General features: G+C 45.5%; 1 protein-coding gene across 14 annotated transcripts in view; it reads right to left on the reverse strand.

Annotated features, from left to right (window-relative positions):
• Nucleotides 1–19,468, reverse strand: part of MROH7 (maestro heat like repeat family member 7) — an 80,008-nt gene that overhangs the window by 52,850 nt on the left and 7,690 nt on the right. For 9 of the 14 annotated variants that reach the window (XR_010130900.1, XR_010130899.1, XM_055349744.2 and 6 more), the window contains exons 2-3: nucleotides 10,350–10,384; nucleotides 8,177–9,481 (exon numbers count right to left, since the gene is read on the reverse strand). The exons of 1 other annotated variant lie outside the window; for it this stretch is intronic. Coding sequence is in view for 11 of the 13 variants with exons in the window: in XM_055349744.2 (XP_055205719.2) it covers nucleotides 8,177–9,407 (1,231 nt within the window). In the remaining 2 variants the exon portion in view is untranslated. Of the gene's footprint in view, nucleotides 1–8,176; nucleotides 9,482–10,349; nucleotides 10,491–19,468 lie in introns of all 14 variants that reach the window. 4 more of the 14 variants (XM_063698359.1, XM_063698361.1, XM_063698369.1 and 1 more) reach the window with 4 other exon arrangements.

Below are 19,468 nucleotides of genomic sequence, written 5' to 3' on the forward strand. Positions count from 1 at the left end.
TACATATTTTACTGATCCATCTTATACCCCAAAAAAGTTTTTAAAAGGCTACTATAATTTGAAAATACATTGTTTTAAACATGCAAGTGGACAAAACGCTCCTATTAAAAAAGCAAAGAGTGGCCCTGATAGCCAAAACAAACTTGAAAGAAGAACAAAGCTGAAGAACTCATACTTCCTGATTTCAAAACATACCACAAAGCTATAATAATCAAAACAGCATGGTACTGGCATAAGGACAGACATATAGACCGATGAAACAAAATAGAGTACCCAGAAATAAACACATTTATGGTCAGTCTATTTTTGACAAGAATACTAAGAACATTCACTGGGGAAAGGACGGTTTTTTCAACAAATAGAGCAAGAAAAACCAGATATCCACATGCAAAAGAATGAAGTTGTTATATGAGGTACCTAGAGTAGTGAAAATCATAGAAACAGTAGAATGGTGGTGGCTAGGGGCTGGGGGACTGGAAAATGGGAAGCTATTGTTTAATGCATATGGAATTTGAGGTTCACAAGATGAAGAGTTATGGAGAGGAAATGGTGCCAATAGTTGCACAACATTATGAATATATTTAATACCACTGTATTAAACTGTTCACTTAAAAATGGCTGGCCAGTCATGGTGGCTCACACCTGTAATCCCAGCACTTTGGGAGACCTAGGCAGGTGGATCACCTGAGGTCAGGAGTTTGAGAGTAACCTGGCCAACAAGGTAAAACCCCATCTCTACTAAAACTACCAAAATAAACCGGGCATGGTGGCACACACCTGTAGTCCCAGCTACTGAGGCTGAGGCAGGAGAATTGTTTGAACCTGGGAGGCAGAGGTTGCAGTGAGCTAGGATCGCACCACTGCACTCGAGACTCCATCTCAAAAAAAAAAAAAAAAAAAAAAAAGGTTAAGATAGGGCCAGGTGTGGTGGATTATGCCTGAAATCCCAGCACTTGGGGAACCCAAGGCAGGAGGATTATTTGAGCCAGGAGTTCAAGACCAGCCTGGGCAACATAGCGAGGTCTCTTCTCTACAAGATATTAAAATTAGCTAGATGTAGTGGTGTGTGCCTACAGTCGTAGCTATTTGGGAGGCTGAGGTGAAAGAATCACTTGATCCCAGCAGTTTGAGACTGCAGTGAGCTATCATCGCTCCACTGCACTCCAGCCTGTGTGACAGAGTGAGACCCTGACCCTAAAAAATAATAATAATTTTAAAATGTTTAAGATGGTAAGGTTTGGCTGGACATGGTGGCTCATGCTTGTAATCTCAGCACTTTGGGAGGCTGAGGCAGTGGATCACTTGAGCCCAGAAGTTCAAGACCAGCCTGGGTAACATGGTGAAATCCTGTCTCTACTAAAAATATAAAAAAATTAGCTGAGTGTGGTAGCACGTGCTTGTAATCCCAGCTACTTGGGAGGCTGAGGCAGGAAGATCACTTGAGCCCTGGAGGTGGAGGCTGCAGTGAGGCAAGATCATGACACTGTACTCCAGCCTGGGCAACAGACTAAGATCATATCTTAAAAAAAAAAAAAAAAAAAAGATGGTAAGAATTTTTTTGTTTTTTATACAGACAGAGTCTTGCTATGTTGCTCAAGCTGGTCCCAAACTCCTGACTTCACGTGATCTTCCTGCCTTGGCTTCTCAAAGCACTGGTATTACAGGCATGAGTCATTGTGCTGGCCTAGATGGTAAATTTTGTTATGTATATTTTACCACAATTTAAAAATTGGAAAAAAAGAAACTTTTTTATTTTTATTTTATTTATTTATTTATTTATTTTTGAGACAGAGTCCCGCTCTGTCACCCAGGCTGGAATGTAGTGGCACGATCTTGGCTTACTGCAACCTCCGCCTCCCGGGTTTAAGCGGGAGCCTCCCAAGTAGCTGGGATTACAGGCCCCAGCCACCACATCAGCTAATTTTTGTATTTTTAGTAGAGACAGGGTTTCACCATGTTGGCCAGGCTGGTCTCAAACTCCTGACCTCAGGTGATCCACCCACCTTGGCTTCCCAAAGTGCTGGGACTACAGGCGTGAGCCGCCGCTCCCAGCCTGAAAAAAAAGCTTTTTTTTTTTTTTTTTTTGAGATGGAGTCTTGCTCTGTCTCCCTGGCTGGAGTGCAGTGGCTCAATATCGGCTCACTGCAACCTCCATCTCCAGGGTTCAAGTGATTCTCCTGCCTCAGCCTCCCAAGTAGCTGAGATTACAGGAGTGTGCCACCACACCAGCAGATTTTGTATTTTTAGTAGAGAGGGGGATTTACCATGTTGGCCAGGCTGATCTGGAACTCCTGACCTCAGGTGATCTGCCCACCACAGCCTCCCAAAGTGCTGGGATTACAGGCGTGAGCCACCACACTCAGCCGAAAAAAAAACTTTTCAATTAAAAAAGAATACATTGGGACGGCTGTGGTGGCTCATGCCTGTAATCCCAGCACTTTGGGAGGCTGAGGCAGGCAGATTACTTGAGGTCAGGAATTCAAGACCAGCCTGGCCAGCATGGTGAAACCCCGTCTCTACTAAAACTACAAAAATTAGCCAGGCATGATGATGCATGCCTGTAGGCCCAGCTACTTGGGAGGCTGAGGCAGGAGAATGGCTTGAACCTGGGAAGCAGAGGTTGCAGTGAGCCGAGATCATGCCATTGCACTCCAGCCTGGATGACAGAGCAAGACTCCATCTCAATAAATAAATAAATAAATAAATAAATGGGCCAGACTCCATCTCAATAAATAAATAAATGGGCCAGGCGCTGTGGCTCAGGCCTGTAATCCCAGCACTTTGGGAAGCCAAGGTGGGCAGATCATGAGGTCAGGAGTTTGAGACCAGCCTGGCCAACATGGGGAAACCCTGTCTCTACTAAAAATACAAAAATTAGCTGGGTGTGGTGGTGGGTGCCTGTAGTCCCAGCTACTCAGGAGATTGAGGTAGGAGAATTGCTTGAACCTGGGAGGTGGAGGTTGCAGTGAGCAGAGACCATGCCATTGCACTCCAGCCTGGGCAACAGAACGAGACTCTGTCTCAAAAAAAATAAATAAATAAAATAAATAAAAAACAAGAATAAATTTGGACTCTTACCATATATATATATATACATATACAAAATTTAACTCAAAAAATTTAACTTAAGAGCTAAAACTAGGCCAGGCGCGGTGGCTTACGCCTGTAATCCCAGCACTTTGGGAGGCCGAGACGGGCGGATCATGAGGTCAGGAGATCGAGACCATCCTGGCTAACGTGGTGAAACCCCATCTCTACTAAAAATACAAAAAATTAGCTGGGCGTGGTGGCAGGCACCTGTAGTCCCAGCTACTCAGGAGGCTGAGGCAGGAAAATGGCCTGAACCTGGGAGGTGGAGCTTGCAGTGAGCCGAGATCGCGCCACTGCACTCCAGCCTGGGCAACAGAGCAAGACTCCGTCTCAAAAAAAAAAACAAAAAAAAACGAACAAGAGCTAAAACTATAAAACACAGGGAAAAATCTTCATGACACTGGATTTGGCAACAATTTCTTGGATATGGCACCAAAAACAGAAGCACTAAAAAATGGAATATAACCCAAACCATTGAATCACACTTATTTTTTTTTTTTTAAAGACAAGGTCTCACTCTGTTGCCCAACCTGAAGTACAGTGGCACGATCACAGCTCACTGTAGCCTCCACTATCTGGGCTCAAGCAATCCTCCCATCTCAGTTTCCGGAGTAGCTGGGACCATAGGCACACACCACCATGTCTGGCTAATTTATTTTTGTTTTTTTGTAGAGACAGGTTATTCCTATGTTGCCCAAGCTGGTCTTGAACTCCTGGGCTCAAGCAATCCTCTTGCCTCAGCCTCCCAAAGTGCTGGGATTATAGGCATGAGCCACTGCACTCCACAAATGACACATTTTATTTTTTATTTTATTTATTTATTTATTTAATTTATTTTTTGAGACAGAGTGTTACTCCATCATCCAGGCTGGAGTGCAGTGGTGTGATCTTGGCTCACTGAAACCTCTGCCTCCCAGTTTCAAGCCATTCCCAAATAGTTGGGATTATAGGCATGTGCCACCATAACCGGCTAATTTTTTTTTTTTTTTTTTTTTTTTTCAGATGGAGTCTCACTCTTGTTGCCCAGACTGGAGTGCAGTGGTGTAATCTTGGTTCACTGCAACCTCCACCTGCCAGGTTCAAGCAATTCTCCTGCCTCAGCCTCCTGAGTAGCTGGAATTATAGGTGCGCGCCACCATGCCTGGCTAATTTTTGTATTTTTAGTAGAGATGGGGTTTCACCATGTTGGTCATGTTTGTCTCGAACTCCTGACCTTGTGATCTGCTTGCCTCGGCCTCCCAAAATATTGGGATTACAGGCATGAGCCACGGCACCCGGCCCCAGCTACTTTTTTGTATTTTTAGTAGAGACAGAGTTTCACCATGTTGGCCAGGCTGGTCTTGAACCCCTGACCTCAAGTGATCTACCCGCCTCAGCCTCCCAAAGTGCTGGGATTACAGGCATGAGCCACCACACCTGGCTGACACATTTTAAATGGGTGAATTATATGGCTTGTGAATTATATGACAATAATAACTGAACATCCACATGCAAAATAATGAAGCTGAACCCCCACCTCACACCATAAACAAAAATTAACACAAATTGTACCAAAGACCTAAAAGTAAGAGCTAACATTATTAAACTCTTAGAAGAAAACATGGCATAAATCTTAATGACCTTAGACTAGGCAATGGTTTCTTTAAATATGACACCAAAAGCACAAACAATAAAAGAAAAATTAGACAAATTGGACAATGCCAAAATTTAAAACTTTTGTGTTTCAAAGGACACCATCAAGAAAATGAAAAGGCGACCAACAGAATAGAAGAAAAAATATTAGTAAATTGGCCAGGCATGGTGGCTCATGCCTGTAATGCCAGCACTTTGGGAAGCTGAGGAGGGAGGACTGCTTGATCCCAGGAGTTCAAGACCAGCCTGGTCAATATAGTGAGTCCCTGCCTCTACAAAATATACAAAAGTTAGCCAGGTGTGGTGGTGCATACCTGTGGTCCTAGCCACTTGGGAGGCTGTGGTGGGAGGATTGCTTGAGCCTGGGAGGTGGAGGTTGCAGTGAGCAGAGATCATGCCACTGCACTCCAGCCTGGGTGACAGAGTGAGACCCCATCTCAAAAAAATACAAAATAAAAATAAAATAGCCAAGGCCGGGCGTGGTGGCTCACACCTGTAATCCCAGCACTTTGGGAGGTTGAGGCGGGCAGATCATGAGGTTAGAAGATCGAGACCATCCTGGCTAACATGGTGAAACTCCGTCTCTACTAAAAATACAAAAAATTAGCCAGGCGTGGTGGTGGGCGCCTGTAGTCCCAGCTACTCAGGAGGCTGAGGCAGGAGAATGGTGTGAACCTGGGAGGCGGAGCTTGCAGTGAGCTGAGATGGTGCCACTGCATTCCAGCCTGGGAGACAGAGCGAGACTCCATCTAAAATAAAATAAAATAAAATAAAATAAATAAAATAAAATAATAAAATAAAATAAAATAAAATAAAATAAAATAAAATAAAATAAATAAAATAAAATTAAATAAAATAAAATAATAATAAAAAAAATAGCCAAAAGATAGAAACAACCCAAATGGCAATCAACTGACATAAACAAAATGTGGTGTGTCCATATATGGAATATTATGTAGCCAAAACAAGGAATGAAGTACTGATACATGCTACAAAGGGGATGAACCTTGAATACATTCTGCTAAGTGAAAGAAGCCAGTCACAAAGGATGACATATTACATGATTCTATTTATATAAAATGTCCAAAATAGGTGAACTATGGAGACAGAAAGTAGATTAGTGATTGCCCAGGTCTGGGTTGAGAGCTGGCATGGGTTGAGGGTGATGTCTAAGGGGTGCAACATTTCTTTTAGGGATGACGAAAATGTTCTAAAATTGATTGTGGCAATAGTTGCAAAATTCTGTGTATATAAAAAGCCATTAAATTACATACTTTAAAAGAGCAAATTGTGTTTACAGTTATATCTCCACAAAGTTTTTTTTTTTTCAAAAAAAGAAAAACTTGCAAAAACAAAGTTCCTCTAGATCATCAGCATCATCAATAACAAGTAGAAATTTTATTAGAAAATAAGATACTATAGGCTGGGCGCGATGGTTCACGCCTGTAATCCCAGCACTTTGGGAGGACAAGGTGGGCAGATCACAAGGTCAGGAGTTTGAGACCATCCTGGCCAACATGGTGAATCTCCGTCTCTACTAAAAATACAAAAAATTAGCCGGGCGTGGTGGCACATGCCTATAATCCCAGCTACTCGGGAGGCTGAGGCAGAAGAATCACTTAAACCCAGGGGGCGGAGGTTGTGGTGAGTGGAGATCATGCCATTACACTCCAGCCTTGGTGACGGAGCAAGACTCCATCTCAAAAAAAAAAAAAATACTAGAAAGTATCTATAATTAACCCAACCCAGGGTGCACTAGACTTCTATGAAGAATTTTTTAAATCCTAGTAAAGCATATATCCTATGTAAAGGAAAGTGTGAATAGGTGAATAAATTGATAACATTCTTTAAAAAATGCAGCAAGATTTTTTTGAGGCCCTAAAAAAATCCCTAAGAAACCCTAGAAATGCATTCTAAAATGTACAGAGGCTGGGCATGGTGGAACATGCCTGTAGTAGTCCCAGAGCTCTGGGAGGAAGAGGTGGGAGGATAGCTTGAGGCCAGGAGTTCAAGACCAGCCTGGGCAACATAGCAAGGCCCCATCTCTACAAAAAATAAAAAAATAAAATTACTCAGGTGTGGTGGTGTGGTGTGCACCTGTAGTCCTAGCTACTCGGGAGGCTGAGGCAGGAGGGTCTCTTGAGTCAAGGAATTCAAAGTTGCAAGGAGCTATGATCACACCACTGAACTCCAGCCTGGGCAACAGAGTGAGACTTTGTCTCAAAAAATAAAATAAAATAAAATGTTATCTACTAATAGCTAAGTTGATTTTCAGGACAATTTTAAAGGATTCTCGGTTGGGTGTGGTGGCTCAAGCCTGTAATCCCAGCACTTTGGGAGGCTGAGGCGGGCGGATCACCTGAGGTCGGGAGTTCAAGACCAGCCTGACCAACATGGTGAAACCTTGTCTCTACTAAAAATACAAAAATTAGCTGGGCGTGGTGGTGGGCACCTGTAATCCCTGCTACTCAAGAGGCTGAGGCAGGAGAATCACTTGAACCCAGGAGGCAGAGGTTACAGTGAGCCAAGATCAAGCCATTGTTCTCCAGCCTGGGCTGCAGAATGAGACTCCCACTCAAAAAAAAAAAAAAAAAATAGGATTCTCATCAGATATGAACACCTATTTACAAAACCATGGTCCTTTTTAAAAAATCTTAATATAGTATTGGCACATGGACAAATAAAAATTGATTAAGAAAAGATATTTACAGCATCAGAAACTGACAGGGGATTAACTTACAGAAATCCTACAAATCAGGAGGGAGGCACAGGTTCCAGACAGGACCCCAAGGCCTTGCTCAGACCTGAGAAGCCAGGTCTGAAATGTATCAAGGAAGAAAAAGATGTACATTTTGAATGGAAGGGATAGTTTGTTGATACAATAGACATAATTTGGACAGAATAGAAGTATTATACAGTGATTTTTTTTTTCTTTTTTGAGATGGAGTTTTGCTCTTGTTGCCCAGGCTAGAGTGCAATGGTAAGATCTCAGCTCACTGCAACCTCTGCCTCCCAGGTTCAAGCAATTCTCCCGCCTCAGCCTCCCGAGTAGCTGGGATTACAGGCATGCACCACCACGCCTGGCTAATTCTTTGTATTTTTAGTAGAGACGGGGTTTCACCATGTTGGCCAGGCTGGTCTCAAACTCCCAACCTCAGACGATCCACCTGCCTCAGCCTCCCAGAGTACTGGGATTACAGGCGTGAGCCACTGCGCCCGGCTATATACTGATATTACAGTCAACGAAGTTGAAGCTCAGGCAGATTAATTAGCTTGTCCCAAGTCACATTGCTAGCAGAGGCCGATTATTAGATGTCTAGTATAGAATTAATAAATCATATGTTATCAACTGCCTGCTGTCCCCTTCCTTCCTTCTCCTCTCCCTGCCCTAAGAGTCTGAAGACAGAATTCCTCCAGGACAGTGCTCTCTCTAGGGCTGCGGCCCTGGCCTTACCCTCAGGGATGCCTTGCAAGGTCACGGCGTCCTTGCCTGCGGGGTTGGAGGTGGGGAATCCCAGCGGGAACTGGCCCACCTTAATGCTGGCCATCTCACTCCAACTCTCCAGATTCTCCTCCAGCGGCACAGTGTGGATGCTGTTGTCCTTGGCATCATCCTGCTGACTGCTCAGCGTCAAGGTGGAGGTGTCGCTGAACAGGAGGCTGGAGTCCAGGCTCAGAGTCTCATTGGAACCCAGGATTAGAGTCATGCATGAGGGTGGAGAGATGGTGGAGTTGGGCCCATGGGTGCTGGAATGCAGGCTGAAACCATCGCTGGAGCCAGGAATCAGGGTCACATACGAGGCTTGAGTGATGGTCACGTTCAAATCAGATCTGGGGTGGCCGTTGGAAGCCACATTCATGGTTTCCTTTGAACTTGTGCTCCAGGTGGTACTAAAGGCTCCTTTTGAAACAGACTCAGAGATATTATGTGAAGCCAAAGTGATGGTCTCATTTGTGTCTGGGATTAGGGTCCCATGAGAATCTGGAGCTACATTCAGGTTCAGCATGGAGGTGTTTCTTGAGCCCATGTTGAGCAACGGATTGGAGTCAAGGTCCAGAGAAGAGTTTGAGGTTGGAATAAGGAGTGCTTTTGAGCTTGGCCTAGAGATGCAGTGGCCCGGAACCAGACCTTCTCTGGAATGGTGCCTTATAAATGGGTTTAATTCATGCCTAGAAGGGTTGGAGTTTCTCTGACCCAACTCGAAAATCTTACTTGAGAGGCACTTGAAGGCATCTTCAGAATTTGACTGAGGGTGGTTCCCAGAGCTCAGACGAGGGGCCTCAGTAGAGCTAGGGCTCAGAATGGGGTTTGAGGCTGGACAGAGGCGCCCCTGTGAGTCAGGCCTGGAGACATCCTTGGAATCCAGGTCCAGGGCTTCACCAGAACAAGAACGGGTGATCTGGAGGGAGGCTGGAGCGATGGCTCTGCTGTCATCAGGTCTGGGGGTGTTTTCAGACACCAGGCCTGAGGCCTCACCTGAGACTGGACTCAGAGAATCATTAAGATCTGGAATGAGAGCCAAGCCAGGACTTGGGAGCAGATTCAACATAGGCACATGAGCCGTGTCTGGGTGGGGCCAAGGGATGGTACCAGACCCTAATCCCGGGGCCCCACAGGAGGGGAGACTTGGTGTCATCTTTGGGTCTTCATGGAAGACCAGGTTAGCCCCTGGACTCAGGGCCATGTCCAGTCTGGAGGTCTCTCAATGCCAGTGCCCCCTTCTCTCCAACAGCCAACTGTCACATTCCCAGCAGCGGTCTTGAGAGAGAGAAAAGACAAATGCAGCCATGCCACACCTGTTAAGGCTTTTCCAGGGCTCCCACTATTCTTAAGATGAAAGCCCCTTGCTGTGACTTACAAGGCCCTGGTGACTGTGCCCAGCCCACCTTTCCAGCCCATCACTTGCCACTTGCCTCCACAGTCTCTCAGTTCTGTTCTTTGACCACAACCTGCTCCCTCCTGGCTCATGACCCTGAACAAACTCAATCCCCTTGGCTTGTAGGATTGCCTGGGGGTAATTCTCATTATCCTTTGCTTAAACCCACTTCTAGCAAAATACTCAGCACATTTCATTCCAGTGAATTCATTTAGTGTTCTAGCTCTTGCTAGAGATGAGCTTTGCAATGACAAAACTGTGTATACCTTGGCCCCTGGGGCAACCCCAGCTCCTAGCCCAGTGCCAGTTACACAGTTGGAAGCTTACAAATAGACAAATGAGGAGTCTCTTCTACTTTAAGGCAGAAAAAGGGAAGGAGGAGCCTCCTTATGAGTTACCCCACTTCCAGCTGGCCACGTGTGACAGGGTAACCTAAGTGCACCAACAAGGAGCCCTGAGCCTTGCAAGACTGGGGTGCTCCAAACCAGAGACAAACTCCTAAGTTGCTAGAACTACTTTGCCAGTACCCATGGCACTAGATTCTCAGAGCAACCCTGGCAAAGCTGCCTATAGCCTTAACAGTTTGCTTGTTCCAGGTGAAGTGGGCTATGTGGAGGAGACCATAGGGCAGCTGTCAAACACCTGCCTTAACGCAGCAATCTAACTGCTGGATGAACTCCCCAGTCCTCCCAGCACCCCTACCCTCAATCTGGGGCTACCCTCCCTGTGGGAATCATAGGGACAGCTCACCTGCATGCATGGTGTTTTTAAGCAGGAGTGGGCCCCTGGGAGGAGAGGCAGAAAGAAATCAAGTCAGGGAAGAGTGCCTTTTTTCAACACTTACTGCACAGTCCACAGGCCAGGCATGCACGTCTGTTAACAAGCTCCGCACTACACACACACACACACACACACACACACACAGAGAGAGAGAGAGAGAGAGTAAGTTTAATATTTATACATAAGGAAGTGAAGGTCAAAGAGAGGAAGGTCACTCACCCCACTGGCCTTCTGGGCAGCCAACACCATCTCTAAGCCATCCCCTTGCCTAAACCCCTCCATGGCTTCCTGTTATCTTTAGGATAGAGTCCTCCAGTTGTTAGCAGACCCAAAAGGCCCTCTGTATCTGGTCCCAGTCCCCTTTTCACCCTTTTTGCCCCTCCATATGTCCCTTTCCTTTTCCGTTCCACCCTTGCAGAGTTCTTTTGACTTCCTCCAAAGAGGCAGGCTCTCCCAGTTAGGTCTGGGTCTTCCACAGGCTGGGCATCCATCTCCACTCCCCTTCCCCAGCTAATGACTGCTGCTTCACCCTTTCAGGTTTCAGCTCAAATGCTAAGAGCCTTCCAGGTCCCCTAGACAGGTGGGGGCCACCTGAAAGTTCTCAGGCCACCTTGTTCCTTCCCGTCTCTTGGCTCACAGTATCTGGCTTCCCCACTAGCCAATGAGCTCCACTGATGCAGAGACTGCATCTGCCTTGTTCTCTGCCAATTTCTAATGTCTAGTATAGCACCTGGCACACAGCAAATGTCCAAAGCCCGTTTGTGTTATTTCATTATTTTTCTCTCTTCTTTGTTTGTAGTTTTTGTTTTGTTTTTAATTTCTTTTGGCAAGGGGTGAGGACAGAACCACACAGTGGTGGTGGGGGAAGGGCCAGGGAGATGAGAGAGCTGGGGAAGAGAAAAGAAAATGCAAGAAACAGGGAATGCAGCTGGGTGCAGGGGCTCACGCCTGTAATCCCAGGACTTTGGAAGGCGGAGGCAGGAGGATTGTTTGAGTCCAGGAGTTTGAGACCAGCCTGGACAACATAATGAGACTCTGTCCCTACAAAAAAATACAAAAATTAGCTGGGTGTGGTAGCATGTGCCTGCTGTCTCAACTACTCAGGAGGCTGAGGTGGGAGGATCACTTGAGCCCAGGAGGTTGAGGCTACAATGAGCTGTGATCACACCACTGCATTCCAGCCTGAGTGACAAAGTGACACCCTGTCTCAAAAAAAAAAAAAAAAAAAAATCGGGATGGCGATCAACATGCATAGGGAGAAATACTAAACATTGGTAAGGAAAGTAGGGAGATAAGAGAGGAACAAGGAAGGAAGGGAGGAGACGAGAAAGGCAAGAGGGAAGAGAAGAAGGAAGAAAGGAGAGGTAAGAGAAGAAAAGGGAGGGATAAGGGAGAAGAAAAGAGGCAGTAAAGAGGAGAGGGAAGAGGAAGGCCAGAGGGAAGGGAGGAAGAAATAAGAGAAGGGCAATGGGTGGCAAGGGGAGACTCTTCTTCATTTGATGAGGTATACTTTCACTAACTCATTTCATCACTTCTTCATTTATCATTCATTCATGTGCTAACTCATTCAGTGAATCATTTACTCACTCCACAAATTTTGCTGTGTATCTTTATAGCGTGGCTTTGGAAACACCATATATTTCTTCATGTAGTCCTGAGTTTAAAGCCCAGCTCAACCTCTTGCTAGTCTGGGTGAACATGGGCAAGAGACTTTTCCCCTCTGGCCCTTGTCCTCCCCATCTCTAAGATAGGGAACACATAAAGCCTTCCACAGGGGTGATTGTAGTTACAGTGCCTGGCATGGAGTACATGGCCCACCAAAGCCCTTAACTAAATGGTAGCTACTTGTTTTATTCCTCTCTGCCAGGCACTGTGGGCAGAAAGGAATAAGGCACTCAGCACCCAGTGGAAGCTGCCTTCATTTCAAGCAAGTTCCTGCATAGCTTTGCATCTGCCTTGGAAGCAAGTTCCAAGCAAGCGGTTCCTGCACAGCTTTGCATCTGCCTTGGAAGCAAGAAATGTTCACTTACCATCAGCACCAGAGGCAATTTTACCCTGAATGTAAAATTTGATTGCTCCTTGATTTCACAGTCCCTTTCCAAAGCCCTGTACTTAATTTCATGTCCATAATTTTGTCTCTTCTTACTTAAGGAGGAGCGTGAATCTTCCCTTAATGATTTCTGCCACCCACGTGTAAACGTGCCACATGCACACACACGGACCATAGTCACCAAAGGGAGGCATTTTTAACCTGGAAAATATGGCTTGTTGCAGCCTAGGAGGCAGTGAGCAAGATCTTCAAAGACCTAACATGTTTGGGCTGAGGAAAAAAGACTTCATCTCTACCCCAGCAGATGCACCATACCAGGTCACTGGGCAGAAGGCCACAGATCTCAACCCCAGATGACCTACCCCCAATCCTCCTCCTCCATCCTGCAACAGACAGGCAAGGCTTCAGAGCTGCCTGGCAGTGACTGGGGTAGCCCATGGCTTGCCCTCTACCAAACAGACACTGTGCATTAGGAGGAGCCGTGGCTGTTGAGGGGCTTGGGTGGGATCTACAGGAGCTAAAGGAGCTCACTACTTCCTGCTGACAGCCACAAAATGCCTATTGGCCTTTGCCCTACAATCCTGGAGCCCCAGATGGAAAGGTCAGAGCACAGCCATAAAACAACTAGTGCTGTCTAAGACAGAGAGAATCATTGACCAATTGCCATCCTCCCTTCTCCACCTCAATTAACCCTTCCAGGCCCTGGACAAGGGTTGCTAGAGGCTTCAGGGCGTGGAACTATCAATAGATTGTCCAGTTCATCATTGAGAACACACTGTTATCAGATGTAAGGGCCTGGAATGTGTTAGACACTTGTACAAGTACCTATACACTCACACACATTTGCACACACAGAACAGCTGAGATTGGGGCACCTCAGACCCAGAGCATCCAAAACAGACTCTTCATTTTTCCCCTAAATAGGACTCTTCTATTCTCCTCCATTGCAAGGAACTGGCACCATCTATCATCCAAGCCAGAAACAACATCCTCCTTGAGTGCTCTCTTTCTCAGTTGCTGCACCAACTTTTGGCCAAGTTCTGCTCATTCTGGCTCCAGAACAGCTCTCAAATCTCTCCCCATTTCTTCATCACCACTACCAGACCCTAGTCCAGTTCCCATTGTTTTGAGGCTGGATCTTGGAACTGCTTGCTCAACAGGGGTCCCTTTATCTAGACCAGCTTCCAACAAACCATTTTCCAAAGCAAGCCATAGAGATCTTCCTTTAAAATTGCATGCAGACCAGGCACAGTGGCTCACACCTGTAATCCCAGCACTCTGGGAGGCCGAGCTGGGTGGATCACCTGAGGTCAGGAGTTCAAGACCAGCCTGGCCAACATGGAGAAATCCTGTCTTTACTAAAATACAAAAAATTAGCCAGGCATGGCGGCACCCGTCTGTAATCCCAGCTACTTAGGAGGCTGAGGCAGGAGGGTCGCTTGAACCTGGGAGGCAGAGGTTGCAGTGAGCCGAGATTGCGCCACTGCACTCCAGCCTGGGCAACAGGAGTGAAACTCCGTCTCAAAAAAATAAAATAAAATAAATAAATAAATAAATAAATAAAAATTGCATGCAACAGTGTGGTACTTACATAAGGATAAATATATAGACTAATGGGATAGAATTGCAAGTCCAGAAATAAATCCATGCCTATATGGTCAAATGATTTTTGACAAGGGTGGTAACTCCTCCATTAATAGGGAAAGAATAGTGTCTTCAGCAGGGCATGGCGGCTCACGTCTATAATCTCAGCACTTTGGGAGGCCGAAGTGGGAGGATCACTTGAGCCCAGGAGTTCGAGACCAGCCTGGGCAACATAATGAGACTCTATCTCAAAAATAATAATAATAAAATAATTAAATAAATTGTATGTTTAAAAATAATAGTCTTTTCAACAAATGTTTCAACAAATGGCAGTGGAACAGCTGGATATTGACATGCAAAAGAATGAAGTTGAACTCCTATCCCACATTCTTTTTTTTTTTTTTTGAGATGGAGTCTCACTCTGTCACACAGGCTAGAGTGCAATGGCACAATTTCGGCTCACTGCAACCTCCACCTCCCAGGTTCAAGCGATTCTCCTGCTTCAGCCTTTCAAGTAGCTAGGGCTACAGGTGCCCACCACCAAACCCAGCTAATTTTTTTTTTTTTCAATACAGAGTTTCACCCTTGTTGCCCAGGCTGGAGTGCAATGGCAAGATCTCAGCTCACTGCAACCTCCGCCTCCTGGGTTCAAGTGATTCTCCTGTTTCAGCCTCCCAAGTAGCTGGGATTACAGGTGCATGCCACCACACCCAGCTAATATTTGTATTTTTAGTAGCGACGGGGTTTCATCATATTGGTCAGGCTGGTCTCGAACTCCTGACCTCAGGTGATCCACCCACCTTGGCCTGCGAAGGTGCTGAGATTACAGGCGTGAGCCACCGTGCCCAGCCTTTTTTTTAAGTAGAGACGGGGTTTCACCATGTTGACCAAGCTGGTCTCAAACTCCTGACCTCAAGTGATCCTCCTGCCTCAGCCTCTCCAAAGTGCTGGGATTACAGGCAAGATCCACTGCACCCAGCCTCCTATCCCACATTGTATACAAAAATTAACTCAAAATGCATTAAAGACCTACATGTAAGAGCTAAAACTATAAAACTCTTGGAAGAAAACATAGGAGTAAACCTTCATGATCTTGGATTTGGCAATGGTTTCTTAGACATGACACCAAAAACATAAGCAACAAAGAAAAATATAGATAAATTGGACATCAGCAATATTTAAAACTTTTTTGCTTCAAAAGACACTGTCAGCCAGGAGCTGGGGCTTATGAGAGCCAAAGGTGGAAACAACCCAAATAGCCACATACTGATTAATGGATAAACAATATATGGTATGTCCATACAGTGGATTATTCAGCCACTAAAAGGAATGAAGTACTCATGCATGCGAAACATGGATAAACTTTGAAAACATTATGCTAGGTGAAAGTAGCTGGTCACAAAAGACCACATATTATACGACTCCCTTTATATAAAATATCCAGAATAGTCAAATCTACAGAGACAGTAGATTAAAGCAGGACAGAGAGAGGTTGCCAGGGGAAGGGGAAAGCAGGATAGGTAAGTGACTGCTTAATGGGTATAGGGTTTCCTTTTGGACCAGAAAAATGTTCTGATAGTAATGATGGTTACACAACCTTATGAACACAGTAATTGTCACTAATGGTCAATTTTATGCTGGGTGCCTTATACCACATTTTTTTTTAATGCATGTGATAGACAAGGTTGTCAATTCACTTTTCTCTGTTCTTCCCTTCTAAAAATAACTAAATATTTTGGAAATAGTTCAACAGACAACCATAAAAGGATTTTTATGGCTGGAAAGAAGGCAGTGACTGACTATGCATCTCAGGCCTTGAAGGCTGACACTATGGTGAGTTCCCTGGAGTTTTCTTTTTATCACTCACGTAACCCAAACTGGGCACCAAAGAAGCCTGACACACAGATCTGCCGACAGCATAAACACACACTCAAAAGCAGAAGAAAAACTTGCTTTCTCCAGCCAAAAGACCCGGAAAGAGGAAGCCCAACAGAGAGGGTCTCCCAGTGGGGAGCCCCAATCCCTTCTCCATACCTGGAGCGGTGACAGACCAATCCAACCTGCGGTGGCAATGCCAGCAGAACCCTGGATCTCTGGGCCCTCCACCCAGCATCAGACATTTTACCAGACCCTACATCTTCCGGCCTCCCCCACCCACTCCAGTGATAACAAGTGGCCCAGGGAAATGCCTTCTACCCCTGTAGGCAGCACCAGCAGGAATAAACAGGAGCCCCGGCAATACCAGAAAAATGAAGCAAATGAGGAGTCATAAATATCACTGGAGACCGGGCCTGTGCCAGGACTGTCAGAGTACGGAACAGTGCCAAGAACTTCTCTACTTTAAAATAACTTTTGGCTGCATGTGGTGGCTCATGCCTGTATCCCAGCACTTTGGGAAGCAGAGGTGGGTGGATCATTTGAGCTCAGGAGTTCGAGACCAGCCTGGGCAACATAGCAAAATCCCATCCCTACAGAAAATACAAAAATTAGCCAGGTGTGGTGGTGTGCGCCTGTAGTCCCACCTTACTCTGGAGGCTGAGGCAGGAGAATTGCTTGAGCCCGGGAGGCAAGCCTGCGGTGAGCCAAGATTTTGCTGTTGCACTCCAGCCTGGACAACAGAGAGTTTGTCTCAAAAAAAAAAAGAAAGAAAGAAAGAAAAGAAAAGAAATATCATTGGAGCTACAGTCCACAAAAGTAGGCCAGAACCTACAAACTAAACCTTAACACAGTGGCTCACACCTGTAATCCCAGCACTTTGGGAAGCCAAGGCAGGCAGATCACTTGAGGTCAGAAGTTCAAGACCAGCCTGGCCAACATGGTGAAACCCTGTCTCTACTAAAAATACAAAAAATTGGCTGGACATGGTGGTGCATACCTGTAATCCCAGCTACTCAGGAGGCTTGGGCAGGAGAATCACTTGAACCTGGGAGGTGGAGGTTGCAGTGAGCCAAGATTGCACCACTACCACTGCACTCCAGTTTGGGTGACAGAGCAAGACTGTCTCAGAAAAAAGAAAAAAAAAATCTTAATGTAATACCTAAAATCTCAAAGATGCAGTAAAAATCACTCATCATACCAAAAACTAGGAAAATCTCATCTTAAGACAACCAACCAACATTAACACTGAGATGAATCAGATGTTGGAATTTTTGACAAGGATTTCAAAGCAGTCATCATAAAAATGCTTTGGCTGGGCATGGTGGCTCATGCATGTAATCTCAGCACTTTGGGAGGCCGAAGCAAGCAGATCTTTTGATGCCAGGAGTTCCAGACCAGCTTGGCCAACATGGTGAAACCCCATCTCTACTAAAAATTCAAAAATTAGCCAGGTATGGTGGCAGGTGCCTGTAGTCCCAGCTACTAGGGAGGCTGAGGCATGAGAATTGCTTGAATCTGGGAGGCAAAGGTTGCAGTGAGCTGAGATTGCACCACCGTACTCCAGGCACCAGCCTGGATGACAGAGTGCAACTCCATCTCAGAGAAAAAACAAAAGTTATTTGGCTGGACATGGTGGCTGATGCCTGTAAGCCCAGCACTTTGGGAGGCCGAGGATCACTTGAGCCCAGGAGCTCTAGACCAGCCTGGGCAACACAGTGGGACCTCATTTCTATTTTTTTTTTTTTACATTAAAAAATAGAAGAAAGAAAAATCGGCCAGGCACAGTGGCTCATGTATGTAATCCCAGCACTTTGGGAGGCTGAGTCAGGCAGATCACCTGAGGTTAGGAGCTTGAGACCAGCCTGGCCAACATGGTGAAACCCTATCTCTACTAAAAATACAAAAATTATCCAGGCATGGTGGTGGGCACCTGTAATCCCAGCTACTCAGGAGGCTGAAGCCAGAGAATTGCTTGAACCCAGGAGGTGGAGGTTGCAGTGAGCCAAAATCATGCCACTACACTCCAGGCTTGGTGACAGAGCAAGACAGGAAAGAAAGAAAGGGAAGGGAAGGGAAGGGAAGGGAAGAGAAGGGGAAGAGAAGAGAAAGAAAGAGAGGGAGAGCAGGGGAGGGAGGGAGGGAAGGAAGGAAGGAAGGTCTAAACAACAAAGAGAAAATAGACCCCCTCCCCCCCAAAAAAAAACCAGAACCTCAGGAATCTGTGGAACAATAACAAAATAATGTTTATATCATCAGAGTTCCACAAGAAGAAAAGAAAGAGTGCTGAAAAAGCATTACAAGCAAGTCATGACTGAAAACTCCCCAAATTTAGTAAAAAACATAAATATACAGATCCAGAAAACTGCTGAAACTTCAAATGGGATAAATCTAAAGGAATCCATGCCAAAACACATCATGATTAAACTTCTGAAGAATAAAGACTTTAAAAAAAATCTTAAAAGCAACCTGAGAGCCTTACCTATAGGGGAACACCAATTTGAATGACAGCATATTTCTCATCTGAAACTGTGGAGGCCAAAAGGAAGTGGCACATATTTTTCAAGAGTTGAAAGAAAAGAATTCTCAACCACACACTCTATATTAGGCAAAATTATACTTGAGGAATGAAAGGGAAATAAAGACATTCTCAGATGAAATAAAAATGCATGCAAGTCTAACCATGACATTCACCTCTTGTAACCCCTATGTGACTTCTTGTAGGTTTTCAAATGGTGGGGTGTGGGTGTAGCTTATATTTGTTAAAAGATAGATTCCCAAGCCTCACTCTCAGAGACTCTGCTTTGTAGTTCTGAAGGGATCCAGGAATCACTCTTTCTTGAAGCTTTCCCCTACCTCCCCTCTCCTAAGCGACTTTTGCATGACTGGTGGACAGGCCAGGAGTGAAGACACCCTAATCTGAAGTCTGATATCTGTGTTTCTTCTGTCAGAGTCCTCAGCCCACAGGCCTAGCCCCTCCATCTCTCCAGCTAGATTCATTCCCTTCCCTGGCCTTGCACCACGTTTGAACCACTCTCAACTTCTTCCAGGATCCTCAATGTTTTGGCCTCCCTCTTGCCTTGGGACCTTTGCAAATACTCTTTCCTCTTCCTATAAACTTCCCCAAGACTACTCACCTAAACTTCAATTGCTCCCTCTGGCTAACATCTAGTCTAGTCACATTTCAGACACCAGCTTAGATTAGATGTCCCTTCCCCCAGCAAGTCTTCCTGGAATCCCCAAATGTGGGTGAGGCACCCTCCTCATGTGATCACTCTGTATCAGAGGATCAGTCTGTTTACTTATATGCATCTACTCTGAAAATGAGTTTGGTGAGTGTCTGGCTATCTTGTTACCCCTATTTTCCTAGCACATAGCACATGGCACACAGGGAAGGTTCAGAAAACATTCACGGAGTGAGGGAAGGATGAATGAATGAATGAATGAATGACAACTCTTCAAGAAAGATGTCATCATCTCATTCACTGGCATGTTAATTCAGACTGTGCAGGAATCTAAAGTTATTTCTGGCCAGGAACAATGGCTCACACCTATAATCCCAGCATTTTGGGAGGCTGAG

Source organism: Gorilla gorilla, chromosome 1 (assembly GCF_029281585.2).
Source record: "Gorilla gorilla gorilla isolate KB3781 chromosome 1, NHGRI_mGorGor1-v2.1_pri, whole genome shotgun sequence".
In the NCBI taxonomy this organism is placed as follows: Eukaryota; Metazoa; Chordata; class Mammalia; order Primates; family Hominidae; genus Gorilla; species Gorilla gorilla.